The sequence below is a fragment of the Vulpes lagopus genome, chromosome 20 (assembly GCF_018345385.1).
Source record: "Vulpes lagopus strain Blue_001 chromosome 20, ASM1834538v1, whole genome shotgun sequence".
NCBI classification, from domain to species: Eukaryota; Metazoa; Chordata; class Mammalia; order Carnivora; family Canidae; genus Vulpes; species Vulpes lagopus.
Window position 1 is genome coordinate 5457722 of NC_054843.1, and position 20428 is coordinate 5478149.

General features: G+C 42.8%; 1 protein-coding gene across 5 annotated transcripts in view; it reads right to left on the bottom strand.

The window, feature by feature from the left end:
- IGSF5 (immunoglobulin superfamily member 5) overlaps positions 1 to 20428 on the bottom strand; it is a 44639-nt gene that overhangs the window by 7179 nt on the left and 17032 nt on the right. For all 5 annotated transcript variants that reach the window (XM_041735090.1, XM_041735089.1, XM_041735088.1 and 2 more), the window contains 4 exons: positions 10656 to 10796; positions 7912 to 7936; positions 4013 to 4113; positions 2714 to 2787 (listed from right to left, as the gene is read on the bottom strand). In XM_041735090.1, coding sequence (XP_041591024.1) covers positions 2714 to 2787; positions 4013 to 4113; positions 7912 to 7936; positions 10656 to 10796 — 341 coding nt within the window. The remainder of the gene's footprint in view (positions 1 to 2713; positions 2788 to 4012; positions 4114 to 7911; positions 7937 to 10655; positions 10797 to 20428) is intronic.

A 20428-nucleotide genomic window follows, 5' to 3' on the forward strand; every position in this document is an offset into this window, starting at 1 on the left:
CCATGCCTCCATGGATAAGATGTGCATCTGCCCCCACCAGCTCCGTGGTGATGGGGAATGGGAAAAGCCTTTGCTGCAGGCTGACTCCCAGCTGGAAATCTCTCAGCTGGAGCTAAGGATTTTTCAGGACCTGAGGCTAGTGCAGATTTTCTGCACAATTGTGTAGTCTGGAGTTAACAGTCCTAAACTCCCAACAAGCCAGCTTTTTGGGCAGAAGTCCCAGAGGAGCCCCTGGGAATGGAAACACCCCGTAACAGCATGGGTGGCTCTGTCATGGGCCAGAGTCATACTGAGGCCTGTGGGGAGGAGGCCCAGATGAAAGACAGATGAAGAGGGTCTGAGAAGCTCCCAGCTGCCTCTCCTGGGCCGTTAACGGTCAAAGCTCACTACAGAATGGAGAAAGGCTAGGACAAAAGAAAGCACAGGTTCAAGTATTCCTGCCCCAAGTCCTAACAAGCTCTGAGGAAGGTCCTCCTCCACCTGTACATCAAGAACATGGCCCCATGGACCAGGCGGGGCTGCAGGGCTGGCATTGAGAAGTTCTAAAAGGGACTTCTGTGCCACAGGTCACCTTGACCTGCTTCTATAAGAAGTGGCTTGGCCACTTGGCAGCTCTCAAGTGGCCAGTTGCCCACATGCAGGCCTGTATCCTCCGAGGCCAGACCACTCCCTCTGCCATCTGTCTTGCTCCCTCCCTTCACTACATGCTCATGGAAAGCGTAGACCACATCTTGAGTCCAGATTGTCTGGCAACCTGCAGACTTGGCCTAGGCCCATACCTGAGAGGCACTCTTTGGTTAACGATCGGAGATGGAACTCTTCAAAACTGTGCTTGCACTAAAGCTCTCACATTCTAAGTAGAAGAATACAGCTGTTTAAATAGCCCTCTGCCAGTTTCTAGCCCAGGCAAAAGCAGCTCCTCTTCCTTACATTCTGTTTGGTTTCATAGGGACCCTAATGCTCTGGGCTGAGATGCACCCTCCCCTAGAAGCCTGACAGACACTTCAAGAAACACAGGTGACCATCCCCCAGGGCCCAGCACCTTCAGGCCACTGTTCTTTTTCCACCAATAGATTATTTAGTTGGTTACATATTTAAGTAGCAGAAACTTCTTAAGTTTCTCTCCCTGCATATTTTCAAAACACTTCAAGCCTAAGAAGCGTCTACTCCGAGCTCCAAAACATCATTCTCCATTCCTGTATCCAAATGCATCTTGAGTTCCCCTTTGTCTTCATTTCTACTTCAGTGGGGGGATCATTTGACATAATCTTTTCTGACTCCCTCCCTGCCTACCTCATGCCTCCGATTCCAGACATAAGCATTTTGGCTTGTCTGGTGGAAAGACAGGTGACAGTAAAAGGTAACTATAGAAAAGTCGCAGAAATAAGGGCTGGAGGAAATGTGTTCTTGGGTGACCATGCTTCGTTCTGGGTGAAAAGAACTCTTCCATCAGCCCACAGCTCCCACTCAGGTCCAGTTGTGGAGGTTTGACAGGAAACATCCTTCACAGCCTGGTGATTACTCCCTTTGGCCAGTCACCCCTAACTCAAGAGATGGCCCCTTGAAAGAGAACCTGTTACAACTCCCTAGCTATCTCTCCCTGGGCCAGATTGAATGCATCAGAAGATTTATGTGCCAAAGAGAGCAGCCGTGATGGAAAGAAATTTACCTCTCCATTTTCCTGACACCCAGCCTAAGGACATAGCCTGAATTTGTACCAGGAACCCAACAATTTGTCACTTATGTCAATGTTCTCTTGTGCCATAGACCCCTCATATGTCTTACTATCTGGCTACCACTTGTTTTCCACTAATGGCATCAGTTAGATCCTCCGATACATGGCTGAGCATCAATCAAAGCTCGCCTCCCCAACAAAGGCCTGGGAGGCACATATCACCGACAAGATATATGGATTAAGCTCAGTCCCAACTGTGGGGAGTAATATTATGGCCTGGAGCTGCCCAGCAACCCAAGTCAATATCTACCCCCAAGAAAGAATGATGGGTCTGTGAAGACACTCCCCACAGCAGCACCTCAGACTAATAGGGACTCATAGGCAGAACACAGCCAAGACCATGATCTCACGTCCTGTCAGGAACCCAATCTGCAAGTGAGCCTTTTCCAAGAGCTAAAGAGGAGGATATCCATAAGCATCGGGACAGCATCACAGAGTCATATCAAAGTGCTTCTCGTTAGAAGGTACCATTGTGGAGGTCAGAAAATACATATTTTGCCTAATACAATGGTGGATATAAAGAATCATATTTTCTGTGTATGCACTGCAATTCACTCATCTGTGGCAACCAACACTGCTTTGTGTCACAAAAGTAACATACCGTGTCCTCATAGGTCCTGGGTGATTGTGTTCTTCATGTTCTTTGGAAGGATGGAACCCACCAGAGTTTGCCTAACAACCAAAAATATCTACAACTAGTGTTCCTTAGCTGGAATTCCAGACTTCACATCTAACTGCCCTCAGCATCTCTATGTGGGCGTGTAAGAGATACCCCAAGATCTACAAGCTCTCACCTACACTTCTGTGCAAGAGGCACTACATGTCCTCCATGCTAGCAGGTTGACCAGTGAGCAAAGGCCTCATTCTTCCAACCTGAACATAAAGCAACTGCTATTTTATAATCACCAGCCAACAGGCAAGGATTTTTAAATGGCTAAAAAAAAAAAGTCTCCAAATAGGGAAAATGGTCTCAATCACCTGATGTGGTTGCCTGTTTCTGTGTTGTTCCAGAGCACTGGATTCGGAGGACTCTGGCGGGAGAGAAGCAAGCTCTGCAAGAGAAGAATGATTTTAGAGTGTGAGTGACAAAACCCAAATAACATCCAAGCAATTCTGATTTATAAAAAAAAAAAACACATTGGCTCTTAGGTAGTAGCCCTAGCATAAAGTAATCCTTAACCACAGACAGACTTGTTTTTAGCTTTCCCTTGAGGTCATAATACTTTTCAAATCTTATCTTTCTGATGAAATAAAAATATGCCAAACACACAGTCAAGTCCTTCCTTGACTCATTAGCCTCATCCAGAGATAAGGTGGATCCGTAGCTTTAATTTAAAAAAAAAGGAAAATAAACACAGAACACAAGAGGATAAAAAAGACAGAGAGAGGTTTGGTTTGGGCCATGATTCTGGTCAAGCTACTTGATTAATTGCTCGAAACACTAATAAATAAACATTTGCCCATAGGATATTTTGTAAGCTGTGGTCAGAATGTGAAAGGACACGGTCATGCTTTGTGGAATCTGAAGTGAGCCATTTGGAACGGACATGGGAGGTGCCCATGGTGAAGGGGGAGAGATGACCATGGAGGGCAGCCCCAATCTTAGTGAGAACAATTTGAGGGAGAGCCTCTCAGCAAGAACTAACTAACCAAACACCTTTCCATGGAATTTGTTTTGCCAGGCAACTTGTAAGGGCCGGGTCTCCCTCTCCTACCCATGTGTACTCCCTTCCTCTCTCATCTGCCTTCCAGAAGGATCTTAGATCAAATCCTACCCCTGCCGCTTGCTGGTGGCCAAGGCATCCAAGATGCCCCCACGAGGACTGTGTCCTCGAAAGGGAAGATGTTCGGGTGCTACAAAGGCTTTTCAAAGTTGGGTTTCCTTTTTTGATTCTCCCACACCCTCTAGAGCTCAGTAGGAACAGATTTCTCCTTGAGTTTCAGTTTTGTTTGACATTTGGGGCAAGTGACCCTCAATGTATTAAAATGTCTCCTCACATGCTTTCCTAAAGATAGAAGGCTTTTACAAAAGAGAAAGCATGAAAAAAAAGAAACCAGAAAATTTATTTTAAAAGCCTTTAAATTTTCATCCCACTTTACTTTAAACTTTGGACAAATGGGTGGGTTTTTTACTGTTTCTCTGCTCCTAGAATACTTCTAGTCCTGAAATTTTTCCTTCTTCTGAAAGTTACTCAAAAAATAATGACCCACAAGGGCTGAGTCCCCTGCATGGTGCAGCCAGCCCAGGTCTTCTGACTGCCCCACATGCCCACTCACTTGCTGTCCTCGGTTCATCTGGGCTATAGGCACTGTTTTCACTCCCACTTTTTAAGTTTATCTCAGAATTTTCTTTGTTTGTCTTCACACTTGCAGAGTTCCTGGAATTAGACCATTTTAAAAAGCCAAATGTTAATCAGCAGTGGACGTTCGGTTCACACTGCTCCACCCAGAGCATTCGTGCCTGCTGAACTTACCACAGCATCAGGAAAGACACTCAGAGCCACCAGCACGACTGTGTGATTGATCTGTCTCTCATGCTCCCATTGAGGTGGGGAGAGATGGAACTTCATCATGATAGCCCCATGGACTCCATTCCCCAGTCGATAATCAATCCTCAGAAGCCAGTGACCAAATTAAACAGGATTGGCAAACTAAGACCTACATGGCAAATACACCACCTCTTTTTATAAATAAAGTTTTATTGGAACACAGCCTGTCTGCCTCCATATTATTTATAGCTATCAACAAAACTGAGTCATTGTGATATAGAGTGCGTGGCTTGCAAAAGCAAAATATTTACTATCTGGCCCTTTATAGATGCGTACCAATCTCTGAAATACAATAAAAATGTGTGCAACACCCCAGGGGAAGAAAACTTGACAATGGATATCCAAAGATTTAATAATATTCATGCGTGACCACTAAGAACTTATTATATTTATTATATTATATATAATATACAAATATATATATAATATATATATTTATTATATTTACTTATTATAGGGAAATAACCAAAGGTATGTGCAAAGATTTACTTGAAAGAATGTTCATTCATGAGCTATTGATAACAGCAAATACTGCAAATGATCTAGTGCCTCACCACTGAGGACTAGTGAAATAAATGACAATACATCTTCAAAATGAAATTTCAGGGATCCCTGGGTGGCGCAGCGGTTTGGCGCCTGCCTTTGGCCCAGGGCGCGATCCTGGAGACCCGGGATCGAATCCCACATCGGGCTCCCGGTGCATGGAGCCTGCTTCTCCCTCTGCCTGTGTCTCTGCCTCTCTCTCTCTCTCTCTCTCTCTCTCTCTCTCTGTATGTGACTATCATAAATAAATAAAAAAAATGAAATTTCATGCCACCTGTAAAAATTATTACAGGTGAGAGCTCTCATGCACTGATGGTGAAAGTATAAACTAACACACCCACTTCAGAAAACTGTATGGCAGTGCTGTCTGCCCTACCTACTCTGACTCTACTACCCAGATCTCACTGGTAGATATACACCCAACCTACTACAAACAGGAAGGAGTACTTATGAACTTGTCACCAAAGATCCATATCAAATGCTTAGTGCCAGAGAATTCATAATGACCCCCAAAACTATCCAAAATGCCCATGTAAGGGAAAAATAAGCTGCATATATACCCAGAGTGTGGTATTATACGATAAACCATCTACATCTTCATTGAACAATATGGACCAATCTCACAGTGTGACACTTAAGAAAACCAAAATGAATGAGTATATATGATATGATTCCATTTATATAAAGTTTGTATGAATCTAAAATCTAATCTCTGGGGATGTGGGGAGAGACAGAGGTCAGAAGACATAACCTTTGGGATGCCTGGGTGATCAGTCACTTAAGCATCCGACTCCTGATTTGGGCTCAGGGTTGTGAGATCCTGAGTTTGGCTCTGTGTTGGGCATGGAGCCTGCTTAAGAGTCTCTCTCTCTCCCTCTTTCTCTGCCCCTCCCTGGTCCCTTTCTCTGACTCTCCCTCTAAAAAAAAATTTTAACAACAATAATAAAAAAAAAAAAAACTTTAGAAAGACATGACCCTAAGGAAGGGGAGGACAGGATTTGAGAGGCATGGGGAGATTGGGGTGCTAGGAATGTTCTAGTTCTGCATGTCCCCACTCAAGGTCCATATGCTTTGTGAAAAGTAACCAAGCTATATACCTATGATTTGTGTACTTCTCTGGATTTACATTATACTTCAATAAGGTATTTTTATTAAGCTAATGAAACAAATATTTTGTTTCATTAACAGAAATTTATTTATTATAGAAATTTGTTAACAGAAATAATCTTCAGAATAGTGCCAAATGAGAAAGCAAGCTGTGAAATAACATTTACTATGATCCAAATTTCACAAAATCCATGTGTGCATATCTATGTGACACAAAATGCATGTGTGTGTATCTATGTGAATGCATATGTGTGTGAGCAGACACATACTTCTATAATAATACCTGCTTCTAAACAATAGAATTAGGGGAGATTTCAAAATCATTTCTATTTTTCTTAAAGATTTATTCACTTATTTTTAGGGGAGATGGGATAGAGGGAGAAAGAGTATCGAGCAAACTCCTCACTGAGCACAGAGCTCAATCTGAGGCTCACTCAAGACCCTAAGATCACAACTTGAGCAGAAATCAAGAGTTGGACACAATTGACTGTACCACCCAGAGGTCCCTCAAAATCATTTCCTAAAAGTATATTTTTAATTTTTTTCTATGATAAACATGCATTGATTCTATAGGAAGACATATGTATGTCATTTTACTGCAGAAAGAAACCTGGGAGCAGCTGGAGTTTGCACAGCCAGCACAGTGCAGGGAAAGCAGGTAGGGTACAGGGGTCCCAGTGAGTCACCCTGTCTTTCCTTCCCAGGCCTAATGTATGTTTGGCGCCCAGCGGATACTAGCTATTGTCATCGCTACTGTCATATTATTGCTGCTCTTGTCATTATTCCTCTTATTCTCTACTTGACCCCAAATAGCTGTTGACCACTGTACTATGTTTTGAAATCATCTAAGATCCTAGAAAATAGAAATAAAAGGTGTTGTGAAGTCAATAATAGTGAACAGAAGAATCCAAGCTGCCCTCCTTCTGATGACAGCAATCAAGAGAAATGCCAGAACAATTACTGCAGTCCATTTGCCTTCCTCTCCTCTTGCCCTAAGTCAGGCCCCAAAGGAGTTGTAGTTTCAGACTGCTGCTTCGTGGTGTCCTCAGAGAGACCACAGCCACCTCTCCCAACACCACATTATCACCATTGAGCGATTGGGGTCAAAGGGAAAATAGCTAGTGTCTGTTACACAATGATGACACACATCTTCATTCACCACGTGTAGCCAAAGGGTATTTTAAAATCACAGCATTTCAAAAACTATAATTGTTTAATAAAATACTGAAAATTAGATATGGTTTTGTTATAACACCTCCAGCAAAATCACTGCTATCTAAAAATCCCTCCCTTTAGTGCATTTATACTTGTGTAAATATTGCAGACATTTCAGCTGGTTATTGTATTATTGTAGGTCCTTGACATAGTAGCTACCTTAAAATTGCTTGCAGCTACTTCTGGACAGCTGTGGGAATGGCAAGGATTTTTCTGTCCCCTCCCCCATTAGTGGTACAAGCAGTAAACGCTACCTAATTTGTCTGCCTGGTCAGCTTTCATGTGCCGGCAGCCATCCAGCTGGTTTCCTCACTGCTCTCCACTGCCCCAGAAATTCCAGCAGGACCTCCGCCTGGTTCTTTATTATTCTTAAAATGCTCCTCAAGTCCCCTAGATGGACTCAAAACAGGAGGGACAACAGTCACGGTGCATACTGTCCTCTTGTGGAAAGAGTTGCAAATGCCAGACACCAAGCAGAAAATCTATTTTCCTAAGTGAGCCAGGGCAAGTCAAATGTAGGCAGGAGCTCCATCCCCTATTTTATTTTACAATTAATTTTAACCATATGAGTTTGCATTTGGCATACGTGTTTTTCAGAGTTGTCCATTTTCAGTACTTAATTTTGATTAGCACAATTCTGAAACCCCACAGTTGTGTGTGTTAATGGTGGTAGGGTTGGTGTTGCTTGGTTGTTTTTCGGTTTTTTGGTTTTGTTTTCAGAAAAATTTCAGAAAATTTCAGAAAATGTGATTTCAAACTTACCTTATTTGACTTTGATAACTAGATTCTGGAAAAAAAAAAGGGGGGGAAAGGGGAACAAAATCACATTAGCAAAATCAGGATCATTATTCTGAAAATAAAATCTAATCAATTTTATAGACCCCCTGATTTTAAATACATTGCTGAGTATTTGTGACCATTCAGTATTATTAAATTCCCCCATACTGAATTACCAAATGACTTTCAAGCATAAGGAAAGTAGAATTCACTATTAACTATCATATCATTACTATATCTGAAGTACAGCAGGTACCTAATAAGTATTTAATGAGTATTGAATTTGACTAGCGAGATACAAAGACTCCATTCACCAGGAGGAGGCATTCTGCATTCCCAGTCCCTACTGCCATTCACTCAGTATTCACTGTGTGCCAGCACAGTGCAAAATATTATTTCATTTAATCATTACAACCACCCAAGAGGTAGGTGTTAGTGTCATCATACTTTTAACAAACTAGACACTATTATATTTTATTACTATACTTTAACAAATAAGGAATTACATCACTTACGCACTGCATTTCCTTAATTCTAAGATACCTTTTCAATCAACATGTAGCAATGGTATCAATGCACAGAGTTGCATTCACCCCCAGAAGCTGTCATTAAAGTACTAATGTTTTTAATCAGTGGATTCTTAGACTAAAGGGAACTTAGAACCTGAAATAGTAACAGAGCCACAAACCAGTCTCCAATCATCTGTCTCAAAAGCCAGTGTTCTTTGCAACTCTGCTGTCCTGTCTAGGCCTTCTATTCATCCAGCTTTACTGAGATCTAAAAGGTTTTCACCTTCCTTATCTTTAGATAATGTTCTCACTTACTTTCAGTTGTAGTAACATCTGCCAATTCACATCCCAAATTGAACCTCAGAAGCAATCTTACTTGAATTGAAAGTCTGGTATGTCACTAGTGTTCCCATAAAAGATGGACTCCAGGAGATGGGAGCTTGGTTTCTCTGTTCTATTAGCACAAGCAATCCCAAGGCCCTCAGGCCACACTGAGCCGTCAGAGCACTGAGAATTTCCCAGGCACCAGTAAAGCAAAGTGCCAGAAAATACTTCTGAAGAAACTTGATGTGTATTATTTTTAAGCATGGAAATAATTGTCATGGGGAAATCCAGGACCACTCTGCATCCTTTATATTTATGTCAAGGTGAAGTGCAGTGTCCATTGTGAATTCCACCTAATGGGGTGGCATTTGTGAGAGAGGTGTCACAGGCCCGGCTCATAGCACCTACCTGGGCCTGTTACAAACCAGGGCAATAAAAACAGCTTACTCTTTTATGAGCTTTTCATCTCAAAGTTAAACAGAGGATAAAATTGAGGGTGGAAGTTTCACATATCAATGTATTTTATCCTCACAACCAATCTATAAGATGGTACTTATTCTCATCTTGTAAATGAGGATGCTAAGAATCAGAGTCACCCTGGTGTACATCTTACATGGACCACCAACCATCAAGCCTTCTTACCAGGCTAGAGAAGCAGAAATCCAAATAACCAGAATGTCCTCCAATGACACCACAACAGATAATATTGAAAACAGTTAATCTGAAGGCACTGAACAATCCTAGTCACTTCTAAATTAAAATTTAAATTATCCAATAGTTTTCATTTAAAATCTAGTGTATTTTGCTTGAGTAACCCATCTGTGGCATATAGGGTAACTCCCAGGTAAAAGCAAATTCCCACCAAATCTGGGCCAACAGAAGCTTACTACTTTTCATGTGCTGTTGCCTAGGGAATAAAGTTGTATCACGGAATTAATTCCCAATCCCAAACCAAATCCATGCAGGGGCTAAGGCTAGACAATTAGCCTAGATACGGCTTAACTATGCACTTTACACAGAATATCTCACTAAGAGAGATATTCCCTGTAGGATAATAAACACGGTGCCTGGCACATCCACAAAAAGTGCATCAAAGGGCAATTAGTATTAATAAAATTTTAAATGCAATTAAACTGACATGTAGCCTAATATCAGAAGTCTGATTTTAAGAAAAATTATTTAACTGTAGAAAATATTCAAATAGGCATAAGTGAGGTTTTATGAGACAAAGAAAAGTAAGGCTGGACACACATTCAGCACTTGGAAAGTCCTGAGCCAACTACATGACAAAGATCCTTGGTTTTTAGAGTCACAAACGGCTCAATTCTACAACAAGCCCACCCCAATGTCGAGCCTGGCTCCCAAACAAGGCCACTGCTTTTGAGTATCTCTAAAGACATCATTCAGAAGAAATGTGTTATCATCTTTATTAATTTATCTATTCTATTTTTACTGACAGAAGACCTTTTTTTTCCTACCTCTACAACATTTTGCCTACAAAAGGCAATTTGGAATTACACAAAATAGGAAATAATGTTTTAATGTGCTCAGGTAGTCAATATTCTAGGAAAAAAAAGCATAGCATCTGAATGGCAGATTACAATGCCCTTACAACCTCACAAATATGCACAAAACTCAAATAGTCAGTGTCTTCGCTGAGAAAGGTGCTGTCTCTTCACCTTCCCAAAAGTGTGAGGATCTCAGTATGCCCCCAAAAGGAATGTATCCCTTCTTTAGGAAGTCCTTTCATTCTCTGAAGCTCACATGTCCAGTTTCAAGTAAAGTACACTCTGAAGGCCAATGCACCTTACGGAAGAGCTGAGGAACTAATGAAATTCAAGTGCTTGTGCCGAAAGTTCAAAAATATATATGAATCTATATGAACAAAAAAATTACCTTTTTTCTCTTTCCCGGAGACACAACAACAACAGAATATTACAATCAGAATAATTATCAGGATCAAAAGCAATGACAATGATACTGCAAGCAGAACTATGGCCCAGGTAGGCAATGATGTACCTGGTTTATCAATGCTACCTGTAAGGTTGAGAGAAGAAAAAAAAAATTGTAGTTAGTGGTGCTTGTTACTGTGTAGGGCACGTAATCAAAATTCAGTTAAATTTTATTTTCTGATAATATTATAACAATTCCACCCATTACAGCTGGGTGTCATAGGCCAACTTCTCTTCAATATGTACAGATGGCCAGTACTCTATAGGATCTTCCATCACAACACTTACTGCTGCCAATAAATACCACTGAGCAACACAGCCCCAGTGTTCATTGGTTAGCACCTCTATCATTCCTAGAGGGGGAGTAGACAGCAAGGGGCAACAGCTCCCTGGTTGCAGTAGAAATTACCACACTCTAACATGCTTTATTGAGCCAAAGAATACTTACTGAGCAGCTACTGCTGGTCAAGACTGCAAAGACTAGCATTTGGTTCTCCCTCCCGTGTTCCCACCCATCAAGGGTCCAGAGTCCAGAAAAACTGAGGACACACTGAAGAAGTGTCACGCCTACTCACACCGCACCCACAGAACTCATTTCTCATCTGATAATTGCTGCTTTCCATGGTTTTCAAGAGCCACCAGCCTTAGGATCCGCTTTGCCCTCTTGTTGTATCCAGTAGTCATGGAGTTGGGAAAGAGAACAGATAGGCAAGTGCCAGCAGGGAGTGAAAGGGAGAAGAGAAAGCTATACTGATGTAGGGCAATCCTGTCTTAGGAAGAGCTGTCCAGCACACTTTACACGGTCATCTAAATTCAAATCAAATTAACCAAAATTATATACCATTAAATGCTCAACTCCGCAGTTGCACTGATCACGTTTCAAGTGCTTGATTCCCACAGGTATAGAGCATTGCCCTCATCACAGCATTGCCCTGTTGGACAGCACTGCCCAGCCAAGGGTTTGTGGGAACTACCAGGAGGTCTTGAAGGGAGCTCTTACCCACCATTGCACTTCCCCTCCTGAACAAGGCTGAGGTCAAACCACATTTAAGTTGATCTGTTCAAATGTGAATTGCTACTCAATAAAATCTTTCACTCAATCCTGAGAGCTTGGTTGGACTCTCATTGTGAACAAATGCTATTTTATTAAATGAGAGTCATCAGAAAATACTGAAACAGTAGACTTTCCATGAAGGAAGATAGAGTTTATAAAACAACAGTCTTTCCAGCTTTTTGGAATCATAGGTTATAGTGGGAAAACAGTTCTTGGGTGTTATTCCTTAAAGTCATCCATGAAAATTGACCTTGAAATCATGATTTGATAATCCTGGGTCAAAGTTAAATGTTCAGAGTACCTTGCAGGAATGGTTAGAGATGATCACTAATGCTCCGGTTTCTATAATCATCAACCACCTGGATTCTGACCCGTGGGGAAGTAAGGATCACACTGAAAAATAATATGTGGACTGATCTCAAAGCATGTGCCAAAATTCAGAGACCTCTGTGCTTTGAAGAATTACATAATATAAAAAGATACTTGTCTTCTGCTCTTCATGCAAAGCTTCTCTGCATTCCCTGCAATGTTTTTTTTTTAATTTCCTTTTTTTAAAACATCTCCTGTTCATTGCCACCTTAAATGTTTGTGAAATTGATGGCTGTCACTTCCAGTTCTTCTTACACATCTGCTACTATCTAAACTAAACTGAATCCCCTCAAGGTCAAGGACTGTGTCTTATTTTTCTTATATGCCAAGCACCTGGCACATATTGGGTACATCAGATGAATGGAGGGAGGGAGAGAGGGAAGAAGGGAGGGAGGGAGGGAGGGAGGATGGATGGATGGATGGATGGATGGAGCTTCACATCACCCACCATTTTTCTGAGATAATTTGTGACAGACAGAAATAGGAAAAGAATTCTCCAGGAAAGGTGGAGGTGGTGGGTACAGGATTCTACTCTCCCCATAACACCCCTCCTTAGGCCCAGAATTGGAGTTTTAAGATTTTCTTTTTATTTATTTATTTATTTATTTATTTATTTATTTATTTATTTATTTATTTATCAATTTGAAAGAGAGAGAAAGAGAAAGAGAGCACACACGCATGGGGGAAGAAGCAGAGGGAGAGGAATGGGGAAACTCCATGTTGAGCACAGAGTCTGGGGTAGGGTTGGATCTCACAACCCTGAGATCATGACCTGAGCCAAAACCAAGAGTTGGATGTTTAACTAACTGAACCACTCAAGCACCCCCAGAAGCCAAGCTTTAAAACAAGCCAATGTCTTCAAATCCAGAGAGTGATACAAGTTATCCGCTGCTACACAGAGAGCAAAATCCCAGCATCACCTGGAATGCCTGTTACACATGCAGATCCCAAGCCCATCCCCAGTGGTGCCAAGTCAGCGGGTGGGGTGTGGAATGGCACCCAGGTGATCCTGACACAGGTGGTTGGTGATCCACACATTGAGAACGCCCAGAATGGAAACACTTCCTAAGCAAACTGCCACATTACAGAATGTTCCCATAACCTTCCTCTTATGGATGTGATAAAAAAAAATTAAGTTCAAAACCACATTTATGATAATCACAATCTGGAGTTTAAACTCAGATCACCATGCGGAAGCTTTGCGACTGACAAGAAGCTTTGGGCTTCATGTCAATGGATCCAGTGAAAGCTCAAGGGCGCTGTTTTCCTTGTGCTCCCTCTGGCCACTGGCTCACTCATCTGCAAGGGTTCCTGCCCCGTTCCCTCCCCTAGGCTGTTCAGAGACTCAGGATGTATGTGAAAGTGCTGAGAACACCGTAGGGTACAACACACGCGTTCAAGATTGCTGACGTCATCCTAAGTCAGTCCGATGAAATTTTTACAATTTGAAGTTTGCAAATATTAGCAGCTTTCTTAATAGGGGAGACAGCTGGGGTTAAACATTAAGGTCTGACTCAGGATTCGAGAGATGGGCTTGGAGTTTGTACTGGAAAAAGTCGACACACATTGTTGACTTAAACATTCTCTATCAGGGCATTTTCTTCCCCTGCTGAAGAAAATGTTCAGTGTGCCAAGCTTCTGTCAATCAAACCTTGACGTGACAACCTTTCCTCTGATGAAGCACAGAAACAACTGCTTATCCTCAGGGAGGAGCTCTTTAAAGGAAGGGACCAGCTACCTCACCGGATTCAGTGACCAAACCAAGGAAGAGAGCAGGTGACATTGTGACCTCACTCACTCTCTTGTCTCTTAATTTAACCACCAAGTTTAGCAAATTGATGCCTGCACTCACCTAAAAGCCCCAAACTCTCATCAAAACAGCAACTGCTGTCAGAAGCCACAAGGCTCTTTCTTTTGCTTCCTATATGCTGTGATCACAGTCCATTGGGGGGGTCAAATCTCCCCCAGAGTTCCACACCGGGGGAAGACTTAACGTTCTCTCTCTACTTCAGTAGAGCTCCCCAAAATAGTAGAGCTCCTCCTCCTCTGCACCATGAGGAGGTGTAATTTGCTACTGGAGCTGCACAGAAGAACCTTCCTTGGGGCACCTGCATGGCTCAGTGTTTGAGCATCTGCCTTTGGCTCTGGTTGTGATTCCAGGGTCCTGGGATCGAGTCCCATATCGGGCTCCCTGCAGGGCACCTGCTTCTCCCTCCGCCTATGTCTCTGCCTCTTTCTACGTCTCTCATGAATAAGTAAATAAAATCTTTTTTTAAAAAAAAACCTTCCTTATTTTAATAATAATTTTTAATTTATCACATATGACATATATATGAAAACACACATGCGTATTTATCATAAACACTTCAATGTGATGCTAATGTTTATTTTTCTTTTTTTTTTTTTTTTGGTTTTTATTTATTTATTCATGACAGACACAGAGAGAGCAGCAGAGACACAGGCAGAGGGAGAAGCAGGCTCCCTGCAGGGAGCCCGATGTGGGACTCAATCCCAAGACCCCGGGATCACAACCTGAGCCAAAGGCAGACAACTCAGCCACCACACCATGCAGGCATCCCTAATCTTTAAATAAGCACATTTATAGTGGACTGAAAGAAAAATAAATAATGGTCATATATTGATAAAAAGCATGACAGTGGACAGAAAGCCCAGAATCTTGAAATGACCTTGTCCACAATCCAACCACTTCATTGTGTGGATAAGACACGGGACAAAGAGGCTCAGTGAACTGGACGAGGGCACTCAGAACAGGAAAAAAAAAAAACCTGGGGCTGGGACTCTCGTCTTTCAAATTCATGTTGTGTGTATATCTTCTGGGAAGATATAGCCCAGGTCTTACTGGAAATGGGGAGTCCTGCTGGGCATTGGTCCCTGACTTGGGCCCTAGCGAAGGCTGTGGCCATAATGGTTCAAGGCAAACAGCAGGGTTGCTGGAAGGGATTCGTCTATGCATGAGGCAACCCAGGAAGAGGATTTCCGAGCTCAACCCCACTGGCCTTCCTCCCTGCGCTCCCTCACACAGGACCACATTACCGAGTTTACTGCACAACTTTTCATCACAACTTCCAGATTGTCCTACTCCCATCTGTGCAGAAAAGGAAGCTAGTACTTCCCAGATGCTCTCACAGAAATGCTCAGAGTTTTAAAAGGCCACATAGAATTTCTCGAAACAAAATGTCACCAGCGTCATGTGCAAAGTGTGCAAGTGTGCTGACTGGATGGGACACAGGAGACCTCTGAATCAGTGAAACAAGTGACAGCCACTACCCCCTCTCCCGCCCTGCGGGCTTTGCAGCAGGGACTGTCCTGAGTGCTTCAGACATGGTAACCCGCTTCCTGCTCACACCAACCACAAGCCTGTGAGGTAGGTATTATCATTATCTTAGTTTTACAGATGAGAAAACTGAGACACAGAGAGGCTAAGTAACTTGCCCAAAGCCACACAGCAAGGAAGAAGCAATCTGTGTGGATAGTGGCCCCTGATGAGGCTGGGTCAGGCGGCAAGGTCTTCTTCGGGATTTCCCTCTTCTGTAGGCCCCGGTCTGACTGCCCAGGAATCTGGGAGCTTCCCAGGCCAATTCAATCAGAACCTCTGACGTGAGGCCTGAGCATCATCCTGTGCGTCAAAGCTCCTGGAGACTAACGGGCACCCGGGAGAGAGAGATCCTGTCCTATTCTTCTCTCTCTCGTTTTATAAGCAAGAAAACCGAGCCCAAGAGGTCGGTGACTTGCCCAGAGACTCACAGCCAGAGCCAGCACTGTGACCCAGGACTGTCACTGCCCCACCTCGGTCTGTGCTCAAAGTTGCCACTCCTCACAAAACTAAGGTTATAACCTGGAGTCACTACACTCTAGCAGGTGCTCCTCTGTCCTAAAAATGTCGCTTTGCTCTAATGCTTCGCAGTCTGTACACTTGAACGAGAAAACAGAGAAAGCAACGCAGCTGGATGCCCAGGGGGTGGACAGTGCTTATCTCAAGGCGTGCATGAGAGGTGCTTCCACCTGCCAGTTGAACACCTGTCTGCAATGCTTGAAGGCTGCGTTGCTTCTGGAATCGAGAACATTCATCTTTTTAAAAAATAAAAAAAAATATATGAGCAGTTCCCTTTTCAGCCTGCTTTTCTTTCAAGAACCAATGATTGTTTGGCTTGAACTAATTAGCCTTCCTAAACTGCCATTGTCATTCCTGCAATGACTCACAGGGACTGCTCCAGAAATGAGCACAATGAACAGAGAGACTCCTTGCACTTTTAGGAGGAAATGGGTTGGCGGGACATGATGATGCTTATCGATTCCTGGAGAAGCCTGCACAGCGCACAGGAGGGTGCAGTCTGGTTGTTCCACACCCCTGGCTGTGCTCCTAGAAGCCTCCCAGACACCAGCAGCCGGGGCTGTAATGAGGCCTTCAGCTACTAAAACTTGCATAAAATACACAACATGCAGCCAGCCACCAGCTGCTCTGAATCTTGATGAATAATTTAGGAACAAATTACCCTTTTCCAAATGAGTCCAATAAAGTAAGACTCATTGCAAGGCACCCACTGTGCTTCCCTTTGAGGCTGCAGGGACTCCAGCTGCCATAATTAAGGCCTCTAACTTCCCTAGTCCTAGCTGACGAGGGAAGCACTCCACGGAATTAAACCCGATCAAGGGAAATTATGTGCCCCTTGCCCTTCCCCTACAAAAGAAAAACTTTGCTGGCAAGTGAATCTATAAAATCCATTTCTATGGGGCATCATCAATCAGACCAGAGCTCTTTGTTGCACTGTTACCTTGTTAAGACGTGTGCTTTAAATAGTCGATTTCATTCTATTTGGTGCTAATAGGACTTCTTAAAAAAATCTTCCATTTCAAAGCTTGGGCCATACTTTATCATATTTATTTATTTATTTTAAGATTTTATTTATTCATTCATGAGAGACACGCAGAGACACAGGCAGAGGGAGAAGCAGGCTCCATGCAGGGAGCCCGATGTGGGAATTGATCCCAAGACTCCAGGATCATGCCCTGGGCCGAAGGCAGGTGCTAAACTGCTGAGCCACCCAGGGATCCCCCTTTATCATACTTAAATAGCTTCAAAGCCAGCTGGATTGGCTCCTTGGAGAAATGGCTGATTCCAGGATAGAATAAGGAAAATGCAAAGGGAGTTCAGAACATTTTATTGGGCCAAGTGCTCAAAAATTAATAGGGCCATGTCAAAAGGACACCAGAGCCAGCTGGAAGGGATTCCCACTAGCCAAACCTGGAGCAATCTGGAGCATCAAAATGAATAATGACTGGAGCAGATTATAGTATTGAATAAAAATGAGTTCATATTAGAACTGTTTTAAAAAAGAAAAAGAAAAAGAAAAAGTGAAAGAAGGCTCTTCTTTACAGAAGACTACCAACTAACAAAGATAAAATTATGATGGAGCCAGAAAAATCATTCTTTTACAACCGCCATAGAAACAACAGATTCAGGCAATGGCTTATTGATGAACGCAAAAGCTATTAGGTGAAAGCCCGCTGGGAAATAAGATATTCATACAGTATTCATTGATTGCATATTAATTATAATGGAGAAAGGGACCTTTACAATGGAGAAATCATTAACCAGATGATCAAACTTATTACCACTGATAGAGAAAATTGACATCATGAGCCCATGTGACACTACCCTTGACTTGCCTAGAATAGACAGCCTCAAATCAAAGGATGTTGGAAAACCTCAGACAAATCCAAACTGAAGAGCATCTTGCAAAAATGGCCTGGACCCTTCAAAAATGTTTATGATCAGCAAAGACAGGAAAGGTAAGGGAACCATTCAAGAGTAAGGGAAAGAGACTGCAACGCCTGACAGCCAAAGGCAAGGCATGGCCTTTGACTGACTACTGGTTTGGAGAAGAAAATCGCTATAAAGGATACTTGGTGAAACGTGAACATGCAGTGTATATTATACAACAGTCTTGTGTCAGCAGTACGTTTCCTGATTGCCAACTACGTTGGGTGTGGTTAAATAGAATGCCGCCTTCATTCTTATGATACATATCGGAGGTATTTAGGGATAAAATGTCATAAACTCTCAAATGGTTCAGAAAAAAAAATGAGAGAGAAAGAGGCAAACATGACAAAATATTAATATTTGTTGTATCTAGGCAAAGGTACATGGATATTCATTGCACTTGTCTTGCAACTTTTCTAAAGGTTTTTGTTCTTAAAAAATAATAGACTGGAGGGGTGCCTTTGTGGCTCAGCTGGTTAAGTGTCTGACTTCAGGTCAGGTCATGATCCTGGGGTCCTGGGATCAAACTCCACATCGGGCTCCCTGCTCAGTGGGGAGTCTGCTTCTCCTTCCTCCTCCACCGCTCCTCCCTGATTGTTTTCTCTCTCTCTCTCTCTCTCTCTTTCTCTCTCTCTCTCTCAAATAAAATCTTTAAATAATAATGATAATAATAATAATAATAAACTGGAGGAAAGAAAAGTGAGCTGGGTTTGAATGCTAGCTTTTTCTTCTTATATAGTCTTAATAGAGAATAAGCTGAATTCCTCCAAATTTAATTAGCTAAAATAAATTGATCTTGACTTAAAACCAAAGAAATACAGATTTCTGTGTCCTTCGCCCTCAAAAGTATTGATATTCACCAGATCCACATCAAAGATCTGGCAGTCCTGAATCCCCTTTCCTGTTGGCAACAACCACCTGGTGCTGGTATGGCTGCTCCCTGTGGATGGAGCATTATGTCTGGTTCCCAATGGGCCCCTCCACTCCCCCACCTACCTGACACATGTATTCACTCATGCTTTCATTTCTGTTGTCCCCCTGGTCTCTGGGGGCATCTGAGTCAGAGACAGGAGGCAAAATCCTAACAACAGGGGAGCAAGCTTGTGCTGACTGCACTGAGGACCAATCACTACAGTGCAAAGCACAGAATCATCGTACCGACCACAAGGTAGACTCTGAATGGCTTTTTACAGGCTCGTGGAGACATTATCATGGGTTGACTTTTGTCCCCCCCTAAAATTCATACATTAAAGTACTAACCTTCAGTACTCCCAGAATGTGACTTTATTTGGAAATAAAGTATTACAGACATAATTTTATTAAAATGAGTTTATACTGGATGGGATGGACCCTCTAATCCAATACGACCTGAGTCCTTAGTTTTAAAAAAAGGGAAATTTGGGGATGCCTGGGTGGCTCAGTCAGTTAAGCATCTGCCTTCGGCTCAAGTCACGATCTGAGGGTTCTGGGATTGAGTTCCACATGGGGCTCCCTGCTCCCTCTCCTTCTATCCTTCCCCCTGCTCATGCTCTCTCACTCTCTCTGTCAAATAAATAAAATCTTTAAAATAAATAAATAGGGAAATTTGGATACAGGCAAGCACGCAGAGAGAGCACCATATGAAGATGAAAACAGAGCTCAGGCTGATGCTTCTACAAGCCAAGAAACACCAGACTGCCAGCAAATACCAGAAGCTAAGAGAGAGGCCTAAAGATTGTTCCCCTATAGTCCTCTGAAAGAACCAACTCTACCAACATCTTGATCTCAGACATCCAGTTGGATGAGGATCCACCCAGGGACCTGTTGTGTACGTTAATTTGGTTAATATCAGAGAAGCACTTAAAATAGACCCTTTACTTGGCAAATTCTGTGAAGCACTGTTTCTTCCTCTACTCCATCTCCCTCCCCCCCCTTCTCCTCCTTCAGCTTTCTCCTCTTCCTCCTTTGCCACCTCTTCCTTCCTCCTCATCAGCCTTGCTCTGGCTGCAGTTTTGTTCTGAAATTTATTACTTTTAAGACTTTTTATTTATTTGACATAGACAGAGCACAAGCAGAGCGAGAGGCAGAGGAAGAGGGAGAAGCAGACACCTCACTGAGCAGGGAGCCCAACCTCGAGCTTAATACCAGGGCCCTGGGATCATGACCTGAGCCGAAGGCAGGTGCTTAACCAACTGGGCCACCCAGATGCCCCTGTTCTGAACTTTAAATAAAGCTGTTTGAATAAAGGGAAAATTTTTGTGTCAAGAGAGAACCATTTCTTGACTTCTGGGCCCAGTTCCACCCCAACCTGATGCATGTCCTGGAATAGAGCACAGCACCTCTCTGGGCCTCCTTTTCCGTCCTAGTTTGTAAAATTAAGGAGTTAGTCAATCTCTAGCTCTGGGCCCCATGTTTTCTCATTGGCCTGAGCTGACTCAGAGCTTAAGTAGGCTCTGCAGCCCTGCAGGTTGTGTAGTTTGAAGTTTGAATATGCCAAGGACCCTACAGTAAGTTCTCTTGGGGATCAAAACTT